This window comes from Gopherus evgoodei, chromosome 1 (genome assembly GCF_007399415.2).
Source record: "Gopherus evgoodei ecotype Sinaloan lineage chromosome 1, rGopEvg1_v1.p, whole genome shotgun sequence".
Taxonomy (NCBI): Eukaryota; Metazoa; Chordata; order Testudines; family Testudinidae; genus Gopherus; species Gopherus evgoodei.
The window spans coordinates 263,563,837-263,586,332 of NC_044322.1; the positions used below are offsets into that span (position 1 = coordinate 263,563,837).

At 41.8% G+C, this 22,496-nt stretch overlaps 1 protein-coding gene across 4 annotated transcripts; it reads right to left on the reverse strand.

The window, feature by feature from the left end:
- Nucleotides 1-855: 855 nt before the first annotated feature.
- NFYB (nuclear transcription factor Y subunit beta) lies at nucleotides 856-22,284 on the reverse strand. Of its 4 annotated transcripts, none has more exons than XM_030544698.1 (7): nucleotides 22,169-22,284; nucleotides 11,208-11,301; nucleotides 10,170-10,300; nucleotides 7,028-7,225; nucleotides 4,957-5,038; nucleotides 2,186-2,265; nucleotides 856-1,980 (listed from the first exon to the last, which is right to left on the reverse strand). In XM_030544698.1, the coding sequence occupies exons 2-7, from the start codon at nucleotides 11,299-11,301 to the stop codon at nucleotides 1,948-1,950; spliced, it is 618 nt and encodes a 205-aa protein (XP_030400558.1). In that variant the 5' UTR covers nucleotides 22,169-22,284; the 3' UTR covers nucleotides 856-1,947. The 4 variants fall into 4 exon arrangements, with proteins under 4 accessions (XP_030400558.1, XP_030400552.1, XP_030400543.1 ...); XM_030544692.1 differs by having other exon boundaries at nucleotides 22,141-22,225; XM_030544683.1 differs by lacking the exon at nucleotides 22,169-22,284 and adding an exon at nucleotides 21,330-21,745.
- Nucleotides 22,285-22,496: the final 212 nt, after the last annotated feature.

The following is a 22,496-nucleotide window of genomic DNA, read 5'->3' on the forward strand; positions in this document are numbered from 1 at the left end:
TATGTAAGCAACACTATCCAACTAATGAGCTTTCCCTAGAAGTCCAAGATCCCTTCTGTGTACTCCCCAGCTGCCAAAAACCTCTGGCTTGTCCCTCACACTTTAAACGTTACCCTTTTTCAGTAAAAAATTCTGCACATCAAGAACTGGAAATATGGGACTGGTCTAAAATAAGTTGAACATAAAACATACAGGGCTCCTGTACTGCTTGTGTTGTGTTAATCTCTTATTTAATGAAAAACTTAAGTTTAGCCATTGTTGCTGCAAAAATGACACCAGACTGCCACAGCACCTGAGAACACTGCTACAGAAGATACGTCCATCTCGCTACAGAAGATACGTCCATTTCACCACAGAATACAGTGGACCTTGTCCAGAGACTTGCCTTGGCATATTGTTAACCTACATTTAAATTATGACATTATTTCAGTTACCAAAGAAAGATACACCAAGACTTCTGGCTACATATAGCACATAATTCTGAAATTTAATTTTTTTGAGGAGTTTTGTTTTAAGCCAGGTTATCTAGTCCATTAAGGTTTTACATATCACATTTCCAAAATAGCCTCCAGGAAAACTATGGCACCAGGCCAAAGGTTTGTTTTTGTTTTTAAGTTAAAAAAGAGATGAGTGGCAGAGTGAGGGTTATACTAACTTTCAGCTCACTGAAATGCAAATAGAAATATTAAGTCTCCAAACTCAGCCTGAATAACAGGGATGCTAGTACACTACCACCCTTACACCAACACAGTCTAGGACACTGAAGTATCTAACAAGATTATTCACCCAATTATTTAAAAAACAGACCAACCAGCAAGGTTACTAAACAGCTCACTAAATATACAAAAATTACATTATCTAGGTACAGTTTATTGTAAAATCAGGAAGGAGACAACAAACTAGATGTTTGTCTTTCATTTCAGATTTATCATCTATTCATATTTCAGTCACTCACACATGCATATGCATGTACACATGTGCACACACACACATTGTACACACTATTTCTGAAACATTTGAGAGTTCCCACAGTCTTACAGGAAACCAAACCTTATATTTCAGTTTAAAAAGTTAAATTGAGGTCATTTACCACAGGACTATAAAATCCTCCTATAATACTCAAGGAAACAGTTACATTTTGGGATTTGGCTTTCCAAAAACCATGCATTTCAATAGCTCTAAGACTACTTTAAATTTAACAAATTGTTCTTCAGAAGTCTGTACAGAGTTAAGTTAATATAATTGTAAAAGTAGCCTAATGAATGCCTGTAGTAGCTATCTCAAATAACTATTGCATTATAGTGAACACTGTTGATGGGCACCAGATATCTAAATTTCAACAGATCTAACAATTGTTTGCTTCTGGATTAACATTAAAAAACAATTCTAACAATTCTTTTGAGCTGCTAGAGTTTCATAAAAAAAACCCTTTCAAGTTTTCAATAAATATGTCAACATTAAAAATCTAGTTAAGACATGCAAGACAATTTACATAACCAAGAACAATTCAAATTTTATAATAAAGGCAACTTGCATTCAAAATGAACTTTACCCTTATTTTATTTAAAGGGTAAACATGAATTAAACTCAGCTGTTTACCTGAATTACAAAAGTAACATGATTCAATATGAAAATAAGAAACTGTCTACAAATCTGACAGTAATAAATTGCAATATACAATGCATACAGGAGTTATACAGAGCAACAAACTCTTGTACAAAACAAAAATACTTTAATACCCTTAATATCCAATTTATTTAAAAATTCATGAAAAAAAGATTTGAGTCAGAATTCACACCTCCATTAGTCAAGCCTCAGGTAGCTACATTACAGCTATTTAATGTACAAAGAGACAACTCTCTCCTCTGTCATTTTAAACTAACGTCTCCCTTCACAAGTTGTACAGCTTTCTTGTCTCTCTTCCATTCCCAAAAAGCCTTCTTCAAATCACGAGAACTGAATTTGTTGAACACCAGAGATCTAGAGAGGGGGAAAAAGAATGAAAGCTTACTTTCAAGTTTCTGTCCTCGGAAGCTGTATCACATTTAGTAATCTTGCAGTTCGTAGTGTCAGAAAGTCATGACAAAGGTCTAAATACAAGTTATTGTCATCTCTTTCAGACTGGGGGGGTCTGAAATAGGGCCTTGAATTTTAGCAACAGAGAGTGGATGAGAGGATACTGTACCTGTTGATAAGATGTTGTATAAACCATAACATTTTGCTGCTGGCCATCTGTAGTTATTAAACCTGCTGGCAACTGGTTAGCTAAAAGAAAGAGCATTTTAGTTAAGGTAGTTAGACAAAACTGCAGGATACATAGAAGCTTGTTTCAAGTATATATAATCATTCACAACAGAAAGTTCAGTTATGGTAAGAGGGACTATGGCATAACCTTCCTTCTCATATCTACTCTCTGAGCACTATAAACTCACACCTGTTTACTGACAAAAACAAGTTAGCTCCCATTAGCACTGCAGAGCTGAAACTGATTTTATTCTGCATCAAATCATGATCTGAAGTCAGCTTGCAAAATTTTTACTGCTGATGATGTATGAAGGCAAAAACCAGCTTTACTTTCCAATGTGACGTGGACTTTACCATACTGGCCACTTGAATTCTAAGAAAAAAAAACTGTTAGAGCACGGAGTCCATGCTTTCCAAGACACAATGAGACTATCCCTGCCCTGGCGGAGATGGGATTTGTTAGTGGAGAAAATGGGGGCAGTGGTAAGGGTAATGGTTGCAATTAGAATTGTGATCCAGGCTTGGATGGAATCGTGCAGTGCTCTGAAGGACATGACAAAGAGCTTGGACTTAACACAGAGTGACCTACAGGAAGCCAGTGAAGTAAAAGTTTTTGACTATTAAACTGACTAAATGTGGTGTGGAAGTCAAGAGACTAAATGGAGAACCTGTTAGGTAAACATTATCGTTTTGTGGGTCTAAGCCCTGTGACAATCAAAGGGTAGAATTATTACAGAAGTCATTAGGAAACAAAAGGCTAAACATTCAGTTATAACTTTGATATTCTGCATTTGGAGAGAATAAGTGAGGGGCTGGTTTGGAAGTCCAGCCATTTCTACATAAGGATAAGAGACAAAAAGAGAACAACCCTAAATCAGTTTCCCATTTAAAAAAAGTTTAACCAAATGTTTGACAGAGCTGAACATCTTACATTTGAGAGATTAAATTTGGTCTTTACCATATTTGGTAAAAAAAAATTGATTTTCATTGAATTAAGTTGTGCCCAAACTAAAAGTTACATGCAAAAGACACTAAGTCTAAAGTTAAACTCTTCAGACAAGATAATCCTACACAAACATACGTGACTTTTTATAAGAGATAGTGGTTCTGTCTCCTAGTCCTGCCTCTGCTGGTTCTTAGCCAGGGGCTTCCTACTCCCTGCCGAGTCCTACTATTCTCTTTCAAAACTGCCATTTTTAATGCTGGCATTAAATCACGTGTGCAGTAACGTTCCCAACCACTCAAGCTTTGCATCATAGAATGTCCTGAAGCCTCCAGAGCCTGGGAAATCTGAAATATGATTGGTGAGCAGGTGTCAAGGCATTTCTTCAGCCTTCTACTTCCAGATTAGGGAGCATCTTGCAGAGACTTGGGAAGCAGACAGCAGACTCACACAGTTGACAGGTGTATCTTGTCTTCACACCAGTTCTTGAAAGCGCTATGCCAGTACTTCTAGTAAGCGCACACACTAATGGTGCTGTTAGGAGCACAAGCTTCCTAGAAGCATAGGAATGTTTCCTGTGAGTACTACATCAGTGCCTGCATAAAGGGCTCATTCATGCGGTTGAGTTAGCTTTCTCTCCTCCACTCATTTTTCTTTACATGAGCCCTTGGGAAATTACGTATGACCCCTGGATCATCGAGTCCAGTCCTCTGCTACTGCAGGCAACAGTGGTAGGATTAAAAAGCCTAAAGTTTAGATTCAAACAAACCATCAGGCCCTGCAAGAGTTGAGGTTTCTATAGCAATGTTAAGGCATTGTGCACACAGTATTTTCTATTCCTGTTTACCTTGCTAAATGTACAGATATACACATTACTGTTTGTCTTTAAATGTATGACAGAAAATATACAGAAGGCACAAAATGGCTTTAATGTTGCTGTTGGAAAGTTACCCTTTATATTTGCTGACCTCTGATGTTAAACCGTGAATGTCAATGTTTCATGAACTGGGGGGGGGGGTCCACTGTTATCAAGGCCTTAGTTCCAAATTTAAAAAAAAATTGAGGGACCCCTATGAACCTTCAGGCCCCACTGCACGATATGGAGAAGTAAGCTACAATGGAGCCATAAAGGAAAAGAACAGTTTCACAAGATTCTTCTTCCCTCGACCACAGCTGTCTTTTTTTCCCCCATGTCCACAAAGTCTGTGCATTCTATTTACAGTAAGAGTTTCAGAAGGACAGGAACCAGAGAGGAGCCTCAATTTCATTTTGGCAGACTCTACACCACAAAATGTGATTTTCTTTCTTCCCTCCCATGCATTTTTGCAGGAAGATTGAATATGGGCTTGAATGGGCTACTATGGAAATAAGAAAACTTTAAAATTGATATTCTTTAAAATCTAATGAAAAATTACAGCACTAGTTCATGCTCTCAAAGCACTTCACATTAGAACTAGAATTTAAACCTAGTGCCACTGGATATGATTACCAACTGCAAAGTTAATATCAAATGAATGATGAATAAATTCTGGTCCTAGGCACACAAAGCTTCTGTTGACTCCAATGAATGCATCTAAGTGCAGGTTATCCCCAACACTTCCCAAATGAAAATTTGGATTATTTTAGATCCCACCCAGATAGTAACTGAGCCTGAGTCAGACTAAGAAGAAAATTCTGATGATTAACATTTCCTCAAATCTGAAACCTTTAAGGATCTACAAATAAAAGTAGTAATGAGCTCTGAATTAGCAATTTAAAAGTTTACTTACTAAATGCTTCTTCTGTGAGCTCCTCACTAAGACCATCTGCAGTTGTAACTGTTCCTCCAATTCCTTTCTCTCCTTTCATTGCCTTGAATGAAATACAGAAAATGTTTGCATTATAATAGTTACCTTAGATTGCTCATCATCCTAGTTTCCTAAAATGGGAACTTTTACAACTACTAACAGAGCCTGTATGCAGTAATGAGAAGTGTGACACTAACATCCAAGGACTGCAACTATAATGTTTCTTTAAAATATTAATACACAAGTGAGCTTCCGAAGAGTTGGTTTAAACATTTGCTATACTCCTTACATAAGAGATTTGTACAAAGACTGCACTTTTACAGGAGATCCTTCAAATTCTGCAAAAGTAAGAGTTCTGTGGTAACTCACAAGGAATAATTAGGTCTACATTTTGCACCTAGAATTCACAGCAGACTGCAGAATTCCAGGAGTACTCAAAATGTGGCAAACATATGCTGGTTACATAAGCTTATTTGTTGCACTTTATACATGGATATACACACTTTCTAGAACAGTTCTTGGGATATGGAGTGGAAAAGAGACAAGATGCAGTGTTGGGTTGTTCCACTAATTTGTATGCTATAGCTTTAATGCCTTTTCTAATAGCTGTGGGAAGTGATTATGTACAGTGCCAATGTCATACAATAGGAAGGTCACTTTAAAACCCAAGATACTGGATTTCTTCCCCATAGTATCCAATATAATCAGAACCTGAGGTCAGCATGATGAGTTAAGGCACCCAATGAACTATATGCTGTTTCATCAGCCAGGCTTTTTGTGAAAACATCAAGGCAAGTACTAACATAAATGACAAAATGTCCATGCGTTTAATGGAAAAAAAAAAAGTTGGGGCAGTTTCCTTTATATAGTATTCTGAAGACGAGACTGGGAACATCATTTATAGTTGACAGGCAAACCCAGAGCCAACAAATCCAGATTTTAAATGCTAGCTCCATTAGCCTATTGACACAGTTGATAGGGTAATCAATGTCACTGTAAAGAAGTATGTTTGAAGCCAAACAGGCTTAAAAATTTTCTTAAGCGCTACTGCAAGATACAAGCTAACCCAGCATTCAGACAGCACTACATGAACACATGGAAGAGGGTTAGCGTATGGGGTGTTCTGTATACTGTGTGGGTGTGCGGGAAGAATGGTGGGATGCTGAGGAAGGGAGAAGCATCTTATTAGCTGAAAGTCCCTATAACTTGTTTGGACAGACTCAGTTCTTGAGTCAATGTCTCATGCCACAGTCTCATAGGAAAACTCCCCACCTTTTGGCATAAACTGCCACAGAGGGATGGTGGGTGAAGGAATAGAATACACATTAATCTGTTCAGATCCCCCCCCAACCCCCCCCCCCCAAAAAAAGTGGAAAAAGGCAGAGGACAGCTCTATTTTGCATGAAATTTAGGTTGCTGGAAGTAAGGAAGTTCATGCTAAATTCTGAGAAGACTAGAGGATATGCTGAATCTTCAAGTATCTTCTGCAATTAGAACTGCAAATCTTAATGCCAAAACAGGGTACTGGAAAGTACTTGACAACCTAAGCAAAATATGCTCAAACAAGCATGTAGTTGACAAATTTTCATGTCACCAAAGTAACGTTAAAATATACCTTTCCACTTCCCAGATTAGAAATGAAATCTGACAAAATGTAGTGGGCTAGCTCCTCAGCTGGTGTGAGTAAGTGTAGCTCCACTGAATGCACTGAGGATCTGGCGGAGTTCTTAACAGGAGCACAAAAACTGATTTTTACCATAATGTTTGAAAGGTTCTTCAAAAATCAGTTGAACAATTTAGTTACTTTGGAACAGCAAGTTTGCCAGTACTCTTAATTATGTTTTTATCCCATGTCATGTTCTATTCTGATATGTAACATCCATGTCTACATCAGAATAGAACATGACATGGGATAAAAGCCATCAGTCACTGGACAGAAGATTCTGGGGTATGGTGCAAATGAACCATTTTCAGCTGTATATGGAGATAAAAAAGAGCCAACACTGAACACAGTAAGTTTGTCTAAACCTGTGTGGAAAGATAGGCTACCAACCTCTCTGAATTTTTGGAGATACAGCTTCAAAGGTTCAACATAACTATCAAATCCCAAGGTAGACATGGCAAAGAGAATATCCTCTCCATTGATAGTCTTTCGTTTCTCTTGATGACACCTCTCACTTGCTTCAGATGTTATAAAGCTGATGAATTCACTTACACACTCTTGCACACACTCCTTTGCATCTTTAGCAATCTGGTAAGAAAAACCATTACTAAAGTCACCTGAAGTTTGCTTAAGCTTCACCATGTTAATGAACTGCAAATTAAAGCTCTACTTACTAAACCTGTTCCCAAAGCTCAATTCAGAGATCTGAACCTGAAAGGCGCTGGCCAGCCACAACCGCCCTTGACTTCACTGGAAGTTAGAGGTGTCGAGCCCCTCTCAGAATCAGGCTTGTGGGTTAAAGCTCTTAGGCTCACTAGTCCAGAGAGTCTTGCAAAATTACACTAAAAACCTGTAGTACCCCAATTCTTAGTATCAGAATGATAAACTAGAAGATGTGGGGACATCTCCATAATAATTATCCACAAGTGATATGCATATATGAACAAAACTGGTGTGCATATGCAAAACAGCCACTGGATGTCACCACTTTTCCAGGTAAAATGCAGATAAAATAGCATTTTAAATGTAGTAACATAATAGTCTTTACTCTTTCAGGTGACACTACAGACCTCTACAACTTCTGTAATATTTCACAGCTGCATTCTGTACAAGCTGTTATATATGCACACAGTTTAGAGACACTAGTGGGTTGCATGCTTCCCTTTCTTCTCTTTGGACACAAGCCATTATATTCACAGTCAGATCTGAATTCATAAGTTATAAGTGAAAGTGAATCTCATGGTATTATAACCCTCTGGTAGGGGTGGCTCCAGGCATCAGCATGGCAAGCCACGGGGGGCGCTCTCAGGAGCGGCACCAGGGTTTTTGGCGCCCTAGGCGGGAGTCCTTCCACACTCCCGGTCATTGGCGGCAATTCTGCGGCGGGAGGGCGGGGGGTGTCCTTCCGCACTCCCGGTCTTCGGGGCACTTCGGCGTCAGGTCCCGGAGCAAGTGAAGGACCCACAGCAGAATTGCCGACGACGACCCCTCACCGCCGAATTGCTGCCGAGGGTGGCAAAATGCCGCCCTCCCAAATCCTGGTGCCCATGGCGACTGCCTAGGTCGCCTAAATGGAAGCGCCAGCCCTGGGCACTCTGCCGGTCGCCATGAGGGCGGCAGGCAGGCTGACTTCGGCGGCATGCCTGCGGAGAGTCCGCTGGTCCCACGGCTTTGGCAGACCTCCCACAGGCGCGCCGCTGAATCCGCGGAACCAGGGACCTCCAGCAGGCAAGCCGCCGAAGGCAGCCTGCCTGCCGTGCTTGGAGCGGCAAAATACCTAGAGCCGCCCCTGCCCTCTGGAAAGGGAAACTAAGAAAGGTATGAAATTGGAGTTACGATGAATCTGATTGGACTGCACTTTATGATGTCTTGTGGGACAAAGCATCTTCCCGAATTTCTATTCTCCTTTAATTTGCTCACTTTGCCATTGAGTCTGTATCTCAGGCCTTCCAGAAGTAAGTTTCTGCAGCTCAGCCAGGGATATTTTATCCTAATCAGATTCATAACTTGTGCTTACTCAGTTTGCTCGGCAGCAAGCCTCTGTAGTGGTTTTTAATATTCTTAAGGTTTCTAAACAAGCATTCAAGTGAATAAACAGATATGCTCCTGCCAAGAATAAATTGAGTGAGTCAAAGTTTTTAACCCATTAAAAATAAATTGTGTGATTTAGAATAGCAGAGGGGTGCTATAGCCGAGTATTTAAAAAAGTAAATAAGCAAGAATCCACTGAAGGATTATCCTTATTTGATGCTTGTTCATATGTGACAAATCTATTCCAGCTGGAATATGTAGAAGAAACCTTTGTATCTCAGAGTAATCTTTATTCAGAACCCCATATTCTCTCTGACATAATTTTCAAGCATCTAGACCTTGGTGTCAGCAGCTCCCACTGTGATATTTATGGCCAGATTTTCAAGATAGCTTAGCACTCAATGTGCCAACTTCTTTTGAAAACCTGACCTCAATTGCGGGTGCTGAGCACTTCTGAAAATCTGGCATAAAGAAAAGATTAATGAATATAACTATCTTACGCTGGAACACACAGCGGTTTTGAAAGCATCCATGACTGCCATGGCTTGCCTATGCCAGGTTATACTTTAATGTCTTGCAAGCTATCTGATTATTTTGTAAGCTGTACCAATGAAAAGGAAAGCTTCTGCAGCAAGACAAGAGCAATAAGCTATACTCCAAATCCTACGTAATGGCATTTTGGCATCTTGCTTCTGGAAATACAGAAGTTCAAAGATGAAAAAGTAGATTTTTCCTCAGATGATTGAGAAGGAAGTTCTTATTTCATCCAAACTGGCTCACTCATTCCAATTTCCCTGCACTCCAATAAAAAAAAAAAAAACTCTTTCCTACAAGTTTAACAGTTCTTAATATTTGATTGCCATCATGCCTGAAAACTTTTATGAGTGAACATCTGGTGGCTATTTTAAAAATATTCTTAGTCTACGTAAAGCACTGTAGATACTAGATAAAACACAAAACCTACTTTGGACCTGGCTACTCCAGTAATTTACGTTTGTCATACAATTTAGCAATCTCATTAGCCTGTTTAAGTGTGTCCACGCCGGGGTTTGCACCAGTTTAAACTGATTTAGACACCTGCCCTTTGTGTTTAGATAAGGTCTAAGCAAGCCAGCTCAAATATTAGCCTCTATTTTTGACCAAATAAATCCGCTCTTATGTGACGTTATATACAATCTGCGTGTCTAAAAAAATACTACCAAACATCACCGCTATAGACTTCATAATATGGATGAATAAATAAGTAGTTTATATTTTTTATGCAAAAGAGCAGTTTTAATCTTTTAATTGTTGGATTCCTGTAACTCAAATATAGTTCAAAATAAATTTTGGGAAACCTGGCCAAAAAAAATTGCTCTCAAAGAGCAAGTGTACAGTTTCAGCAACTGAAGATGGAGATGTTGTACTGGAACCCACGTTTGCCTAACCGAAGAATGAACGTAATACATGAATCTGTTCTCATTAGCAGAACAGCCCTGTTGGATTTAGGCATGGATATTACCTTTCCTGTCTGGGGTATGGCATTTTTCATTATCCTTGCCACATTTGCAATTGGAAGATATATATCTTGTTCTCTAAAACTCTCTTTTGAGCCATTTGTGTCTTCATGATCATTCATACTGTCCTCCGTGTCTAGCAAAATAAAGAAAAGTTAGTATTGGGTGCATTTGTCAAGCACCTTCTATCATCTTACTGTGTTCTACTTATTAATCCAGGATTATTAATATTCCAAACCTCTGATCAACTTCTGTAGCAAGCTTTTTTTAATGGCAGCTATTTGAAGTGTTCCCTCTTATCATCCCCCAAAAGTGAAATTTCAAACCTCATCTGCAACAGCAAAAGAAAATGATACTGGTCTGAAATAGATGACTAGCAATATTCAGTGAGGTTTAAGATTTAACAAGAGTTAACATGGGAGATTCCCAACTTCCAAGTGAGTACCACACTTGCTTACAGCCCTGAAAGGTCCAGAGTTGTTAAAAAAATCAACACATGCTTCCATGACATTGTGGTGCCTAGGAAGGTTGTTTTCTATAACACCTCACCCATATGTATTATTTTTATATATTACACATGGACACATCCAATATTGTTCTTCTGGATACCAACTTCACAAACACTAAGATTTAATTTGTTTGTTGAACAATGTTATAAATTTTTTTTTAATTTTTTTTTTAAAAAAGAGACATTCCTCTTCCAGCAAAGAGGCAAGCAACATCCTCTGATATTTCACACACACCACCCCATTACAGGTCAATGTAGAGCATGTTCCTGTGGATTACTTCTTTTTCCCAGAACACTAGATTGCTTTCAAAGGGGCTCCAATGCTAACATTGAAAGTTGCAAACCCATTTTCAAATTGATCAAGACTGAATTATATGCAGGGAGTCATCATGAATGCAGATAAATACCAATGCTTAGCTTCACGAACGATGGAGAATTAATGGACGAGCTAGACAAGAAGTGACAGGACATTATAATACTCAATAGTATTATGCTAAGACAGACAAACTTCCACTTTAACTGGTAGGTTTCTTACCATCATGAGGCTGTATTACAAAGTGACTACCACCAATGTAATCTCCAGCAATTCCTAACTGAGAAGCATCTGTTGTAGAACTGTCACCGTCCATCTATAACAAAACAAACAAAAAAATCATGTACTCTAGTATACCACAAATGCTACTGCTTAGCAGTAGATTCATTTAAGTTACCTTGAAAGTAAGGGGCCAAATTCAGCCCTGGCATAAACAAGCACTTTCCTATTAAAAACAGTGTCCATTGCTCTTCAATTAAGGCTGAATTTGATCTGAGATGCTTTGGCTTCGGTAGCTTGTTCACATTTAAACTTATAGGAAGCTACTTTTAACTGTGTGGGCTGAAGTTTTCCATGTTTGGCCTCTGTCTCAGGCTAGTTTCTGGAGGAAAGCTTCAGCAAAAACTCTGCAACCAGTTGAGAATGAGAATAGGGAAACATAGGTAATTTTGCCAACTTTTAAAAAGGAATTCTAAAGCAGTGGTTCTCTATCCTTTGAACTCAGGACCCATTTGTAAATCTTTATGGCCTGTCATGACCCAGTAAATAGTTTTAGTGCAAAAACCATCTGGCTTACTAAAACATTTCTTACTAACGATATATAGTATATATATTAAGTACTAAATAAATACACTCTGTATACCACAGCAGTAGCTCCTGTCCTGCAGAGCTATCTGGACTCAGCTCCCTGCTCTGGGTATTGCAATCTCTGGGGTTGCAGTGCTATTCAGGTCTAGCCAGGCCAAATTTGTGAATGATGCAAAGGATCACAGCACCACTTGCTCAAATTTGGCCTGGCTTGCCCATCATCATGGTGGAGCAGCAGCTGGGGCAAACCTGAGTGATGCTGTGGCCCTTCATACTAAGTCACAACACTCAATGCTAGAACCTGAGCTCAGCTGGCCCTGCAGGACGAGAGCGGTAGGATGCAACCCTGCAGAGTGAGAGCAGGGCAAAAATCTGCAACTTCTTACCCCAGTATCTCTCACCCTCTTCCTCCCCCCAGAAGCAGGACCTGGCCCCCTTGCCATCCTTTGACACATACGGGCAACCCAGTTTTGGGCTGCAACCCACTGGTTGAGAAATCCTGTAAAGCCTCATTGGTATGGAGCAAGAACTCAAAATTTGATTGGGAGTTAGTCCTGGGGCTACAGAGGTTTCTTTTGCTGTCCCCATGAAAATACGTCCAGATTTGACGTTTGCTTATAATTTTCTGGATGTTCTGTCTGCACCATGTATGCTTCCTGGTCTCAATGACCGCTGGCTTAATTCTGAAGCAGACACAGACCAGCAGCTCTGGGCTGTATGCAGACCAAATGGTTTCACCTTAATTTCTGTCATGAGCTTACCAAATAAAGTAATTGAAATTTCTGCAAATTCAGAAGCGCCTTTCATTCTGTTTGTTGTAATGGTTTGATTTTTCTGCAGAACTATTTTAAAATTTTTTGTATGTTTTTTCATTTTGGGGGGGGGGCAGGAGGGAACAAAAAAAAAAAACCCACCACCCATCATGGAATTAAAATTTGCCTGGGCAACACTGGTGATTCCCTCCCACCTTTCCCCGGAAAACATGCCAAAATGAAAGTTTCTCAAAACAAGCAGAAAGTCTTTTCACTTAAAAGTTTCCATCAGAAGCTTTTTAAAAAAAAATGAAACATTTTGAAACTGTTTTCATGAAAAAATGCTCTTTGCATAAAAGGCTGATTTCAATGAAAAATTCATTTGAAAAATGTCAAGCAGTTCTGGCTGTTAGTATATGCTAGCAGCCATGACAGTAAGATTACATCTGTAATATGACTTACACTGCAAACAATGTATGGTAATTTTAATCAATATTAATAAAATGTATGAAATTCTAAAATTTAATTTGGCATTATTTCAAGGAATCCACTTTAGTAGAGTGCACAGGTGGTCAATTGAGTAACACTGGTGTACTAGGACTTCTTCATTGCTTTCACTGTAGGGAAGCAGAAACACTCATCTGTCATCACCTTGTTACGGAGGAATAGCTGAGTTCCAGGCAACCATTTTAGACAAAGTGTGATAGCTGGGATGCTGTCTATGATATTCACTTAAAAATTAATTCCAGTTATTTAATGTTCAGCAAGATACACGCTATATCACAATTTCCATATCTGGGAATTAAAGTAAATGCTTCCTACCTTCAGGAGTTTAATTAATCTTGTTTGTTGTGGTTTTTTTCTGTTGTTTCTTGTTTAATCTTACATAGTCATTGGCTAACAAACCCAACCATTCACATCTGGATTTCTCCTTAATGAGAATGAAAAGCAGTCTTACAACTGATCCTACAGAGGGATCCACATCATGGATCTTTATGTCCACAGAAAGGATTTTCTTCAAGTATATATTCTATACCAGACTGAGTACTCATCTTACTGCAACCACCAGCAATATTGCAGATACTTGATAACTCTCACTAGTGATAGCAATCAAGATGAAAATGTTTGAGACCTGTCTACATCGGCAGCTTAGAAAGGTCAAACTGCACCAGTGCTGGCTGTTATAGTAACAGGGGTGCTAGTATATCTACTGTGGATGAATCCAACCTGAAACGAAGAAGCAACCTTGTAACTATGTTGATAGGAATTACAAGATTAATAATGTTGCTAGTTTAACCACATGAAGATTGTGTCTATCGCAACCTGGCCGAGTCCCTCTCTCTGGGCAGGGAGCATTGTGAGTGAACACAACTACTGGATACAACATGTTTCTAAGCAATTTGGGTCTGGACAGTGACTGGTTACTGTTCCTAGCCTGGGTCTTCAGACACTCCAAGGTGAAGATACTTGTCTGACACCTCTTTTGGGCACTTTGCCACCACACCCCAGTGACCTCACACCCCAGCCCACCTATGCCTCAGGTGCTTATATATGCTCCTCAGAGTTCCACCACACTGTATCAACCCTTTCCAAGACAATGTGGCAGGCAGGCAAGCAAGGAATACAGACTTAGTAAAGGAATGTCTTAACCATAGACACTTTACTCTTAAAAAAATCACTTGAGTTACAGATCTTTGAAAAACAACAGTACTGAATACATTGCCCAGTCTGATCTCATCCCTCCTGCGACTCCTGGTTTGATCAGCATCCTTAGACTGGGCAGCCCTTCTTGCCTCTTCTCTCCTTAGCCTGGTCTTCTTGAGTGTGGCACTAGTCTGACATCCCCCGCCCCTTTCACAGACAGCATTCCCTCTTGAATAAAGTCTCTGACCCCTTTGGCCATGTGCCTAGGTTAAGGATCATCAGCCACTTTTCCAGCTAGGCTTCTGCGTAGAGTTCATTGTTCTTCTGGATGGGCTGATTGTTGAAGATTGCTCTGTGCCATCTTCACAGACAGTCATTCAATTTGTGTCAAGTCTGTACTACAAACATTGATGCTCTAGTCCACATAAGAGGATGCAATACCACATGAAGGTCACACTCCAAAGTGAAGATAACAATAAAAAGTGGAGTCCCTGAAAAGTGGAATTCACACAAAACAAGATGGAGTTTATGATGACAGACTCTCCTCCTCCTCCTCCCCCAACCTGCACAGGGGAAAAAATCCCCACCTTACTCTTGCTACCACCTGTATGACCCCACTTGTGGTAATGATGCAAGCATTAACATATAGAAAGGGCACAAGAAAGCCATCAACATTTGAGGCAGTGTTGCCTAACTCTGCTCAGAACAAGGTCTTTTGGACACAGTGGATAAAATGTCAGTGCCTATACAAATGATTTTACTGATTATATGATTAGTACAACTGACTTTTGGTAGTAATGGGGGGAGGAAATTCTGAGAAAAAAGTCAAAGTGTAGATAAGACCCAAGAAGATAATTTATTCCATTGGTTGGAACTGGTGGAATTTGGACTTTTAAATTAGATGCTCTACCCAAATACATCAAGAGTGCTTCTCATAGTTCTCATTTCAACAGAAAATTTTTTAAAGAATATTCCTTATTCATGGATGAATTTTTATGCTAAGGGCCTTGTATCTTCACTTTTATAAGAGTTAGATGAACAGCAGACATAGGCTCTCGAATTTTCCCTCATAGTTCAACTGGGACTTTCATTATCCTGTCTTAATCCATTCCTAAACCTTTCTGGAGTAAACACTATTTGTTTCATGGTTTTGAGGTGTAGAGGGAAAGAAAAACTAAATTTCAATTGTTGCTTAAGCCATCTGGATCCAGGTATCCAGAGAAGAGATACTACACTAACATGACACCCTACTAATGTTTCTTTTGGTTCTGTTCCTGACATTAACATGAGCCTGTTTAAAGATGGCTGCTACTAACAGTTCGGTCACAGTGGATAGTCAGAATAAAATACTGGAGTTTTAAATTCAAGACTTGTTTAAAATTATCATTTAAATTTACAATAATCTGTCATTGGGGTTAAGATCACCATAAGTGTTTACTTAACACGCTCAAAGTCAGCTCAGTACAAGACTCGTATTCTATACAGCATGACCTGATTTATGCAACAATAAAGCACTGCAGTATACAGCTATGTTAACCGGCTACAAAATAATTCAAAAGCATCCAGTTTTAAACTGAAATTATTCTAAAAATGCACCAGAGTTCAACGTACCAGAGAAATGTCCCCAGCATACAGCAATCTGACTCATTGACAAAGTGTGGTGGAGAAGGGCAGTGACTCCTGTCAGACTGATACTTCTGGTAACAACAATGCAACTATGCCATTGCTGCAAGTGGGTACTAATTTTCAGAACATCAATAAGCCTCTAAAAGGAGAACTAGACCTTGGTTAATAATTTTAAGAGTGCCTATGCAAGTTAGGAGCCTATATCCCGCTTTCAAAGATTACTTATGCATTTAAATTCTTTTTGAAAATGGGACTTGGCATCTTTGAAAACTCTGTCCTGACTTCAAGGACTCAAATCCTGCACAAGGGGAATTCTACTGTGTTCCTACCAAGGTGGGATTATATGATATCCTTTTTAATAAAAAGGAGCCTGTTTCCCTGTTTGTGTGGTCAAATAATGGCATCATACATGGAGCCTCAAAAACACTGAATTTAGTATGAGGGGTAGTCGTGCTAGTCTGCATCCACAACGATGACGAGTCTGGTGGCACCTTAAAGACTAACAAATTTATTTGGGCATAAGCTTTCGTGGGTAAAAACCCTCTTCTTCACATCTGAAATGGGTTTTTTTACCCATAAAAGCTTATGCCCAAATAAATTTGTTAGCCTTTAAGGTGCCATCAGACTCCTTGTTTAATTAGTATAATGGATTGCATACCTATGCAATAAAAATACAGCTACATTCGACATTTCTAGAGCCTGTTTGAAAAATGACTTGAAAAAACGGACTGGCTTGGACAGCAACACAAGCAAATGGAGCGAGCACAAATAAAGATAATGTGGGATAATGTATCAAACTGAGAGTCATGAATTGGGAATTTGAAGTGGTCAGGTTAGTTCCATTCTGATTTGAGATTGTCAATGATTTGGAAGTAAACAGTACAGTAATTTGCATGTAAATAGTCAGGGATGTTTTGCAAACACCACTGAAGACAGAAATATTGCAAAGAGATCTTAAAGAGTTAAAAATAGCAGGAGTTAAGTGAAATTGCTGGGGAAAATGGAGATTAAAATACCTGAAGAAGACAATTCAAGAAAAGGAGGCAAGGCAGGCAGGCATTCAGAATTGTACTAAATGAGACTCAAGGGTAATAGTGGACAGCAAATTAGTTTAGATGTGAACTTATAGTATCATATTGCATTAAAAAAAAATGAGGTTCTGGGCTGCACATAAAGATGTTCTGGAGCAATATGCATTATTTCCTTGTCAGCAATGCCCTATTGAGACTGCACCTAGAATACTAAACTCAGTTCAGAACACCTCAATATCATAAAAACTTAAATGGGATATAGGATTTACTTGGAAGGAAAGAGTAAGGAATATTTGTGCCTTGGCCCAGTGGACATAAACCTACAAGCTTTAGAGAAGTGTGAATACCAAGGAGGGGAGAGGAAATTTAGCACAGTACAATAAAAGATGCATAACTAAGAATAACAGGAAATGAAAAATCTGCCTTAAAAACAGGGAACACTCCCTAGCAGTGTGATTTGTAAGATTGGAATGATCTCCCACAGGAAGTTAAGCAGCAGGCCTTGTATGACATTTAAAACTAAACTAGAAAAAATAAAATAAACAATATAGGCAATAATCCTGCACTGGAAGGGAAGGGACTAGAATAAGTTTGTTGAGCTTTCTTTATCTTTTTCAGTTGCTGTACTTGATTTAACCCAAATCCTGAGGTTTCCCTTTATCTTTATTCACTGTATTTTGAAAACCATAGAGTCTTAGTAATATAACCACTAGACAAGAGCTTGAATAGTCCACTCAATCAATTTAGAGTAAAAAACTTTGCCTAACAAGCATGTGCATGGGATGGGGAGAGAGGACATTATTCCATCAATTTCTACAGAATTACTTTATTAAAATGTTTAAAGTCTTTATACATTTGCAGCTTGTGAACGGATGCCCTGTGTTCTTCCTGCATCTGAAGCATCTCTATTCACTTTGATGCTCAATGCCTTCCCTAATAGCTGTAGAGTGACATTAATTAGATCAGACAGTTTCACTGCTGCTATTCAGCATCTAGGCCAGAGGTGGGCAAACTATGGCCCGGACTGTCCTGCCTGGCCCTTGAGCTCCTGGCCAAGGCGGCTAGCCCCAGACCCCTTCCCCACTGTCCCCAGTCCCCTGCAGCCACGCAGGCATCACTCTGGGCAGAGGGGTTGCACACTCCTGCTGAGCGGAGCTGCAGCGTATCTGGCTCCAGCCGGGTGGTGCGGCTGCCAGACATGCTGCTTTGAGCGGCATGGTAAGGGGGTTACGGGGGTGGGGGTTGGATAAAGGGTTGGGATCCCTAGGGGGCAGTCAGGGGACAGGAAGCAATGGGCGGTTGGATGGGGTGGAGGTTCTGGGGGGCAAGAGTGGAGGGCTGGATAAGCATGGGAGTCGCAGGGGCCTGTCAGGGGGCGGGGGTGTGGATAGGGGTCAGGGGACGGGGAACAGGTGGGGTTGGATAGGCGTGGGGTCAGATAGGCGTGGGGTCCTGGGAGGCTGTCAAGGGGTTGGGGTGTGGATAGGGATTGGGGCAGTCAGGGGACAGGGAGCAGTCGGATGGGGCAGAGGTTCTGGGCGGTGGGGAGTCAGGGGCGGGTGGAGGGTGGGATAAGTGTGGGAGTCCCAGGGGCCTGTCGGGGGGCAGAGGTGTGGATAGGGGTCAGGGAACAGGAGTGGGGCTGGATAGGCACAGGGTCCCGGGGGGGGGTCTGTCAAGGGGCAGGGGTGTGGATCAGGGTTGGGGCAGTCAGGGGACAGGCTGGATAGAGGGTGGGGTCCTGGGGCAGGGGTCCCAGGAGGGGGCAGTTGGGGGACAAGGAGCAGGGTGGGGGTTCAATGGTCAGGGGTTCTGAGGGGGTCAGACAGGGGGCAGGAAGTGGGAGGGGCCAGGCTGTTTGGGGAGGCACAGCCTTCCCTACCCAGCCCTCCATACAGTTTTGCAACCCCAGTGTAGCCCTTGGGCCAAAAAGTTTGCCCACCCCTAATCTAGGCTGTAAGAGGTTCCCTCCATGTAGGCTCATCCACACTATACATAAAAAGTGTTATAACAGAAGCCCCTTATGCCAGTTAACTTGTACACTAGCATGGTTACAGTTGCAGTATGGACAGGCCCTAACAACAGACATTTCTTGTTGTTGAAACAGACACTAAACTGAGTGGCTTGGTATGAGAGTGGTGGGGGACACCAAGAAGAATCAGGCACAATTTCCGTCATTTCTTTCGTGGGTTTTTGGATTTTTTGGTGGGGGATGGGGAGGGAGAAAGAGGGAGTATGTGGGGAGAAGAGATGTGAACTGGAAAGAATCAGAGCTTATACAAACTATTTAAGAAAAAGTTTGTGCAGTTCCTGTATTTTTGCAAAGACTGAAACAGATAAGCAGTGTTGAAGAGGAGGCTGCACCAGCAGCTCTCTGTCCCATCTATTCCATCAGCACAAGCACAGACACACAGTTTGAAATGTTTTAAAGACATTCAATTAATATTTTAGTAAACTGTCCTAGTACCTTTACTTACATAAAAATATCCTTCATTTTGTACTGTGATCCATTATTTTTTGTTTACCCCGCCCCCCATTAGTTAAAATTGTAAGTCAGGGCAGAGGCTATTTGTCTTTTATCATATTTAAAAATATTTCACACATATACGAAAAATGATTTCTTCACTTCAAGCAAAGAGCAAGTAGAATTTTCCAAGACTAATTCAGGAGAGTTTTATTTTCGGCCAATGAGCTTTCGTAGGTGAATACCTACTTCATCAGATGCATTCACCTACGAAAGTTCATGCTCCAAAACCTCTGTTAGTCTATAAGGTGCCACAGGATTCTTTGCTGCTTTTACATCTTGGGACTTAATGATTTAGGATCAGACCACCCTGGATTTTCCTGAGCCTTACAAATATTTTTCCCCAATATGTTAAAAAAGATGCAATACAGATGGGATAATCTATTATATAGCAGAGTTTGGCTGGCACAGTGAAAAAGTGTACACGCTGTTCAGGAAATCCATTCTAACAGCTGCACATGAAAACAGTTCTTCCACAGTATAGTTGTTGTTATATGTGCTAGTACCTCAAGCTGCTCTTTCCATTTTGCCTTTTGGCTACTGCTTCTTTTGACAGAAAAGGCATCCCAATTAACTTTTTAAAAATACAGTATGTTTTCCTGTCAGCGAGGCAAAGGTAATTATGAATAAAATGATAAGACATTCAAGGATGAAGGGTGGCCTTAGTTTATCTGATACAGTCTTGTAATCTATGACCGAATATACCAGAATACCCCAAAGAATCAATACAACCATGCCACTCTCACAGCCTTCTAAGACTCCTACACTAAATCTTATTTACAGAAGCAAGGACTTGCATTTAAGTGAGACTTGGCCATAAAAAAGGGAAGTAGTAGAATCTGATTAAGTTTCTTTGCAGTTTTACACTTTTGGAGTGGCCTACAAAATGTGCAAGCTTAAAGAGTCACATACAGTACTAGTCTTTGATATGTTACTGGAACTTTACATTTGTTTTCTTTTCCAAGTTATTCTTAAGCAGTCTACAGCACTCTGCTCTCTGTGTCAGCCTGAATTTTGTTTCAAGATGGCATCAAAGGCTAGCACATAAAAGGAGCTAAAGACAGGGGTAATGCACCTTAAAATTTAAGCGTGTAAAACAATTTACAGCTGATTATTAAAATGGAGTGTTGTAGCATGTTGATCCCAGGCTATAGAGAGCACTTTTGAACTTACACAGAGCAAGAACAGAAGAGCTCTGTGTAAAGTTGAGCACTTGTCTCTCTCACCAACAGAAGTTGGTCCAATAAAATATATTACCTCACCCACCTTGTCTCTCTATTAAAATGTTTTCAGATTTAGGTTAGTAGTCACCATTTGTTATTAGCTACTTTTGCACTTCACTCAGTCTTGTTGGCCTCATAAATTTCACTTCCCTGTTCTTATGCACTTGAACACAGCTGTGCCTGAGTTACAAACACAAAAGGAAAATCTTTACATTTAAATAAGGTTTATGAATTCAGCCAAAATCCCCTAAATCAAGATCAAACCTGCTTCACCAGACTTCCTTTCTTGTCTATTGATTGATTCACCTCAAGTTTCTAAACACCTAGGAAAGTTTATTTTTATAAGCTTGTTCAGAAGTCTAGCTGTCATTTCAGTATTAACTGTAGCTGCTGGAAGGCACCACAATGGGAGGGAGAGTCCCCTCTCCCCATCACTTACTTTCTCATCCTGAGGGGATGGTTTACCCACAGACTCAAGATACCATCATTTTGTCTATGAGAGTTGGGTATGTTTAAAAAAAAAAAAAAAAAAAAAAAAAAAAGAAGAGAGAGAGAGAGAGAGAGAGCGACACACACACACACTCTAAAATCCATTAACTGAAGTATCACTGCCCAACACTGTGGAATCTGATGCTCCTGCCTGGTTACTCAGATCCTCTCACCACATCCTGGTGTTTTCGGGCCTCACTCACCCTATGCGCCTTACTCATGCTGAGCACTTTCAAGGGATTTTTTACCGTGAGAGGACTGCAAGGTTAGCTGCTGGGTGCCCATGTAGAGGAGCCTAGTTGTCCTAGCTCTGATCCCAGGATCACCGAGATGCTGCACCACGCCAACATCGCCATCCTCCCAGTCCGCAGACGGGCACAAAGTCGGAACTGCGGGGGGGCGGGGGAGCTGGAGGTCGGGGAGCAGCTGTGGCCGCATCAGGGGCTCGGACTTCCCGCACGCTCAGCAGCCGAGGCCGTGGCTGCCGAGGGTGGGCAGAAAAGGTCGCCCCTTCCCCGCCTAAAATCCCACAAGCGGCCCCCACTCCGCGGAGACCCAAGTCACCCCGCTACAGGGCGGGGGAGGGAGCAAAGGGGACACGACCGGGCTTTGACGGGGGAGGGGGCGAGATCCCCGTTCCCGCCCCGCTGCTGGGCACCAGGGCCGAGGGGACCCCGGAGGCGGGCAAAGGGGGATCGCGGCTCCCAACCCCCGCTGTGACCGGGGCGGCGCAGGGGCCCTCCCCCGTGTGGGGGGCAGGGGCAGCCCGGGGAGCCGCGCTCCCGCCGCCCGGGCCTACAAAATGGAGCCAGAGTAGCGGCCGCGGTGCCCCCAAAACCCGGGCCAGCGGGAGGGGGGGAGGCGGCTTCAGTCCCATCTCCCTCCGCCTGCCCCTGCCGGCTCCGTCCCCGCCCGTCCCGGCTCCGGCCGCACAAAGAGGCGAGCGGGCGCTGGCGGGGCCCGGGCTCCTCTCCCCACTTCCTGGTCCCCTCGGCGGCGGCGCCGGGGCCCGGGGAGGGAGACGGACATTTCATTCGAGCCTGCAGTGGAACCGGTTACCAATCATTGGCCGGAGCCAGGCACAAACCTCCAGTGCGGCCCTGGTTGGCTCCCTCCGCAAATCGGCTGTTTGGTTGGACAGAAAATGGCTGCGAAGGAACCAGTCCCAGCGCGGAGCCCCGCTTCCCGCAGCCGGCCTGCCCTCCCTCCGCGCCGCCTCGCCTCCCCTCCTGCCCCGCCACACTCGGCTCTTCCCGCCGCGCGGACTCCCTCCCGCCGCCTCTCGCCTTCGCCTTTATACGCGGGGCCAGAGCCGGGGGAGGTTGTTGCTCCCTCAGACGCACTGACCCCACCTCAGACAGGGGTCGCTCTGATAGGGGGTCTCAGTTGGGGGCGGTGGGGTAGACCCTGTACAG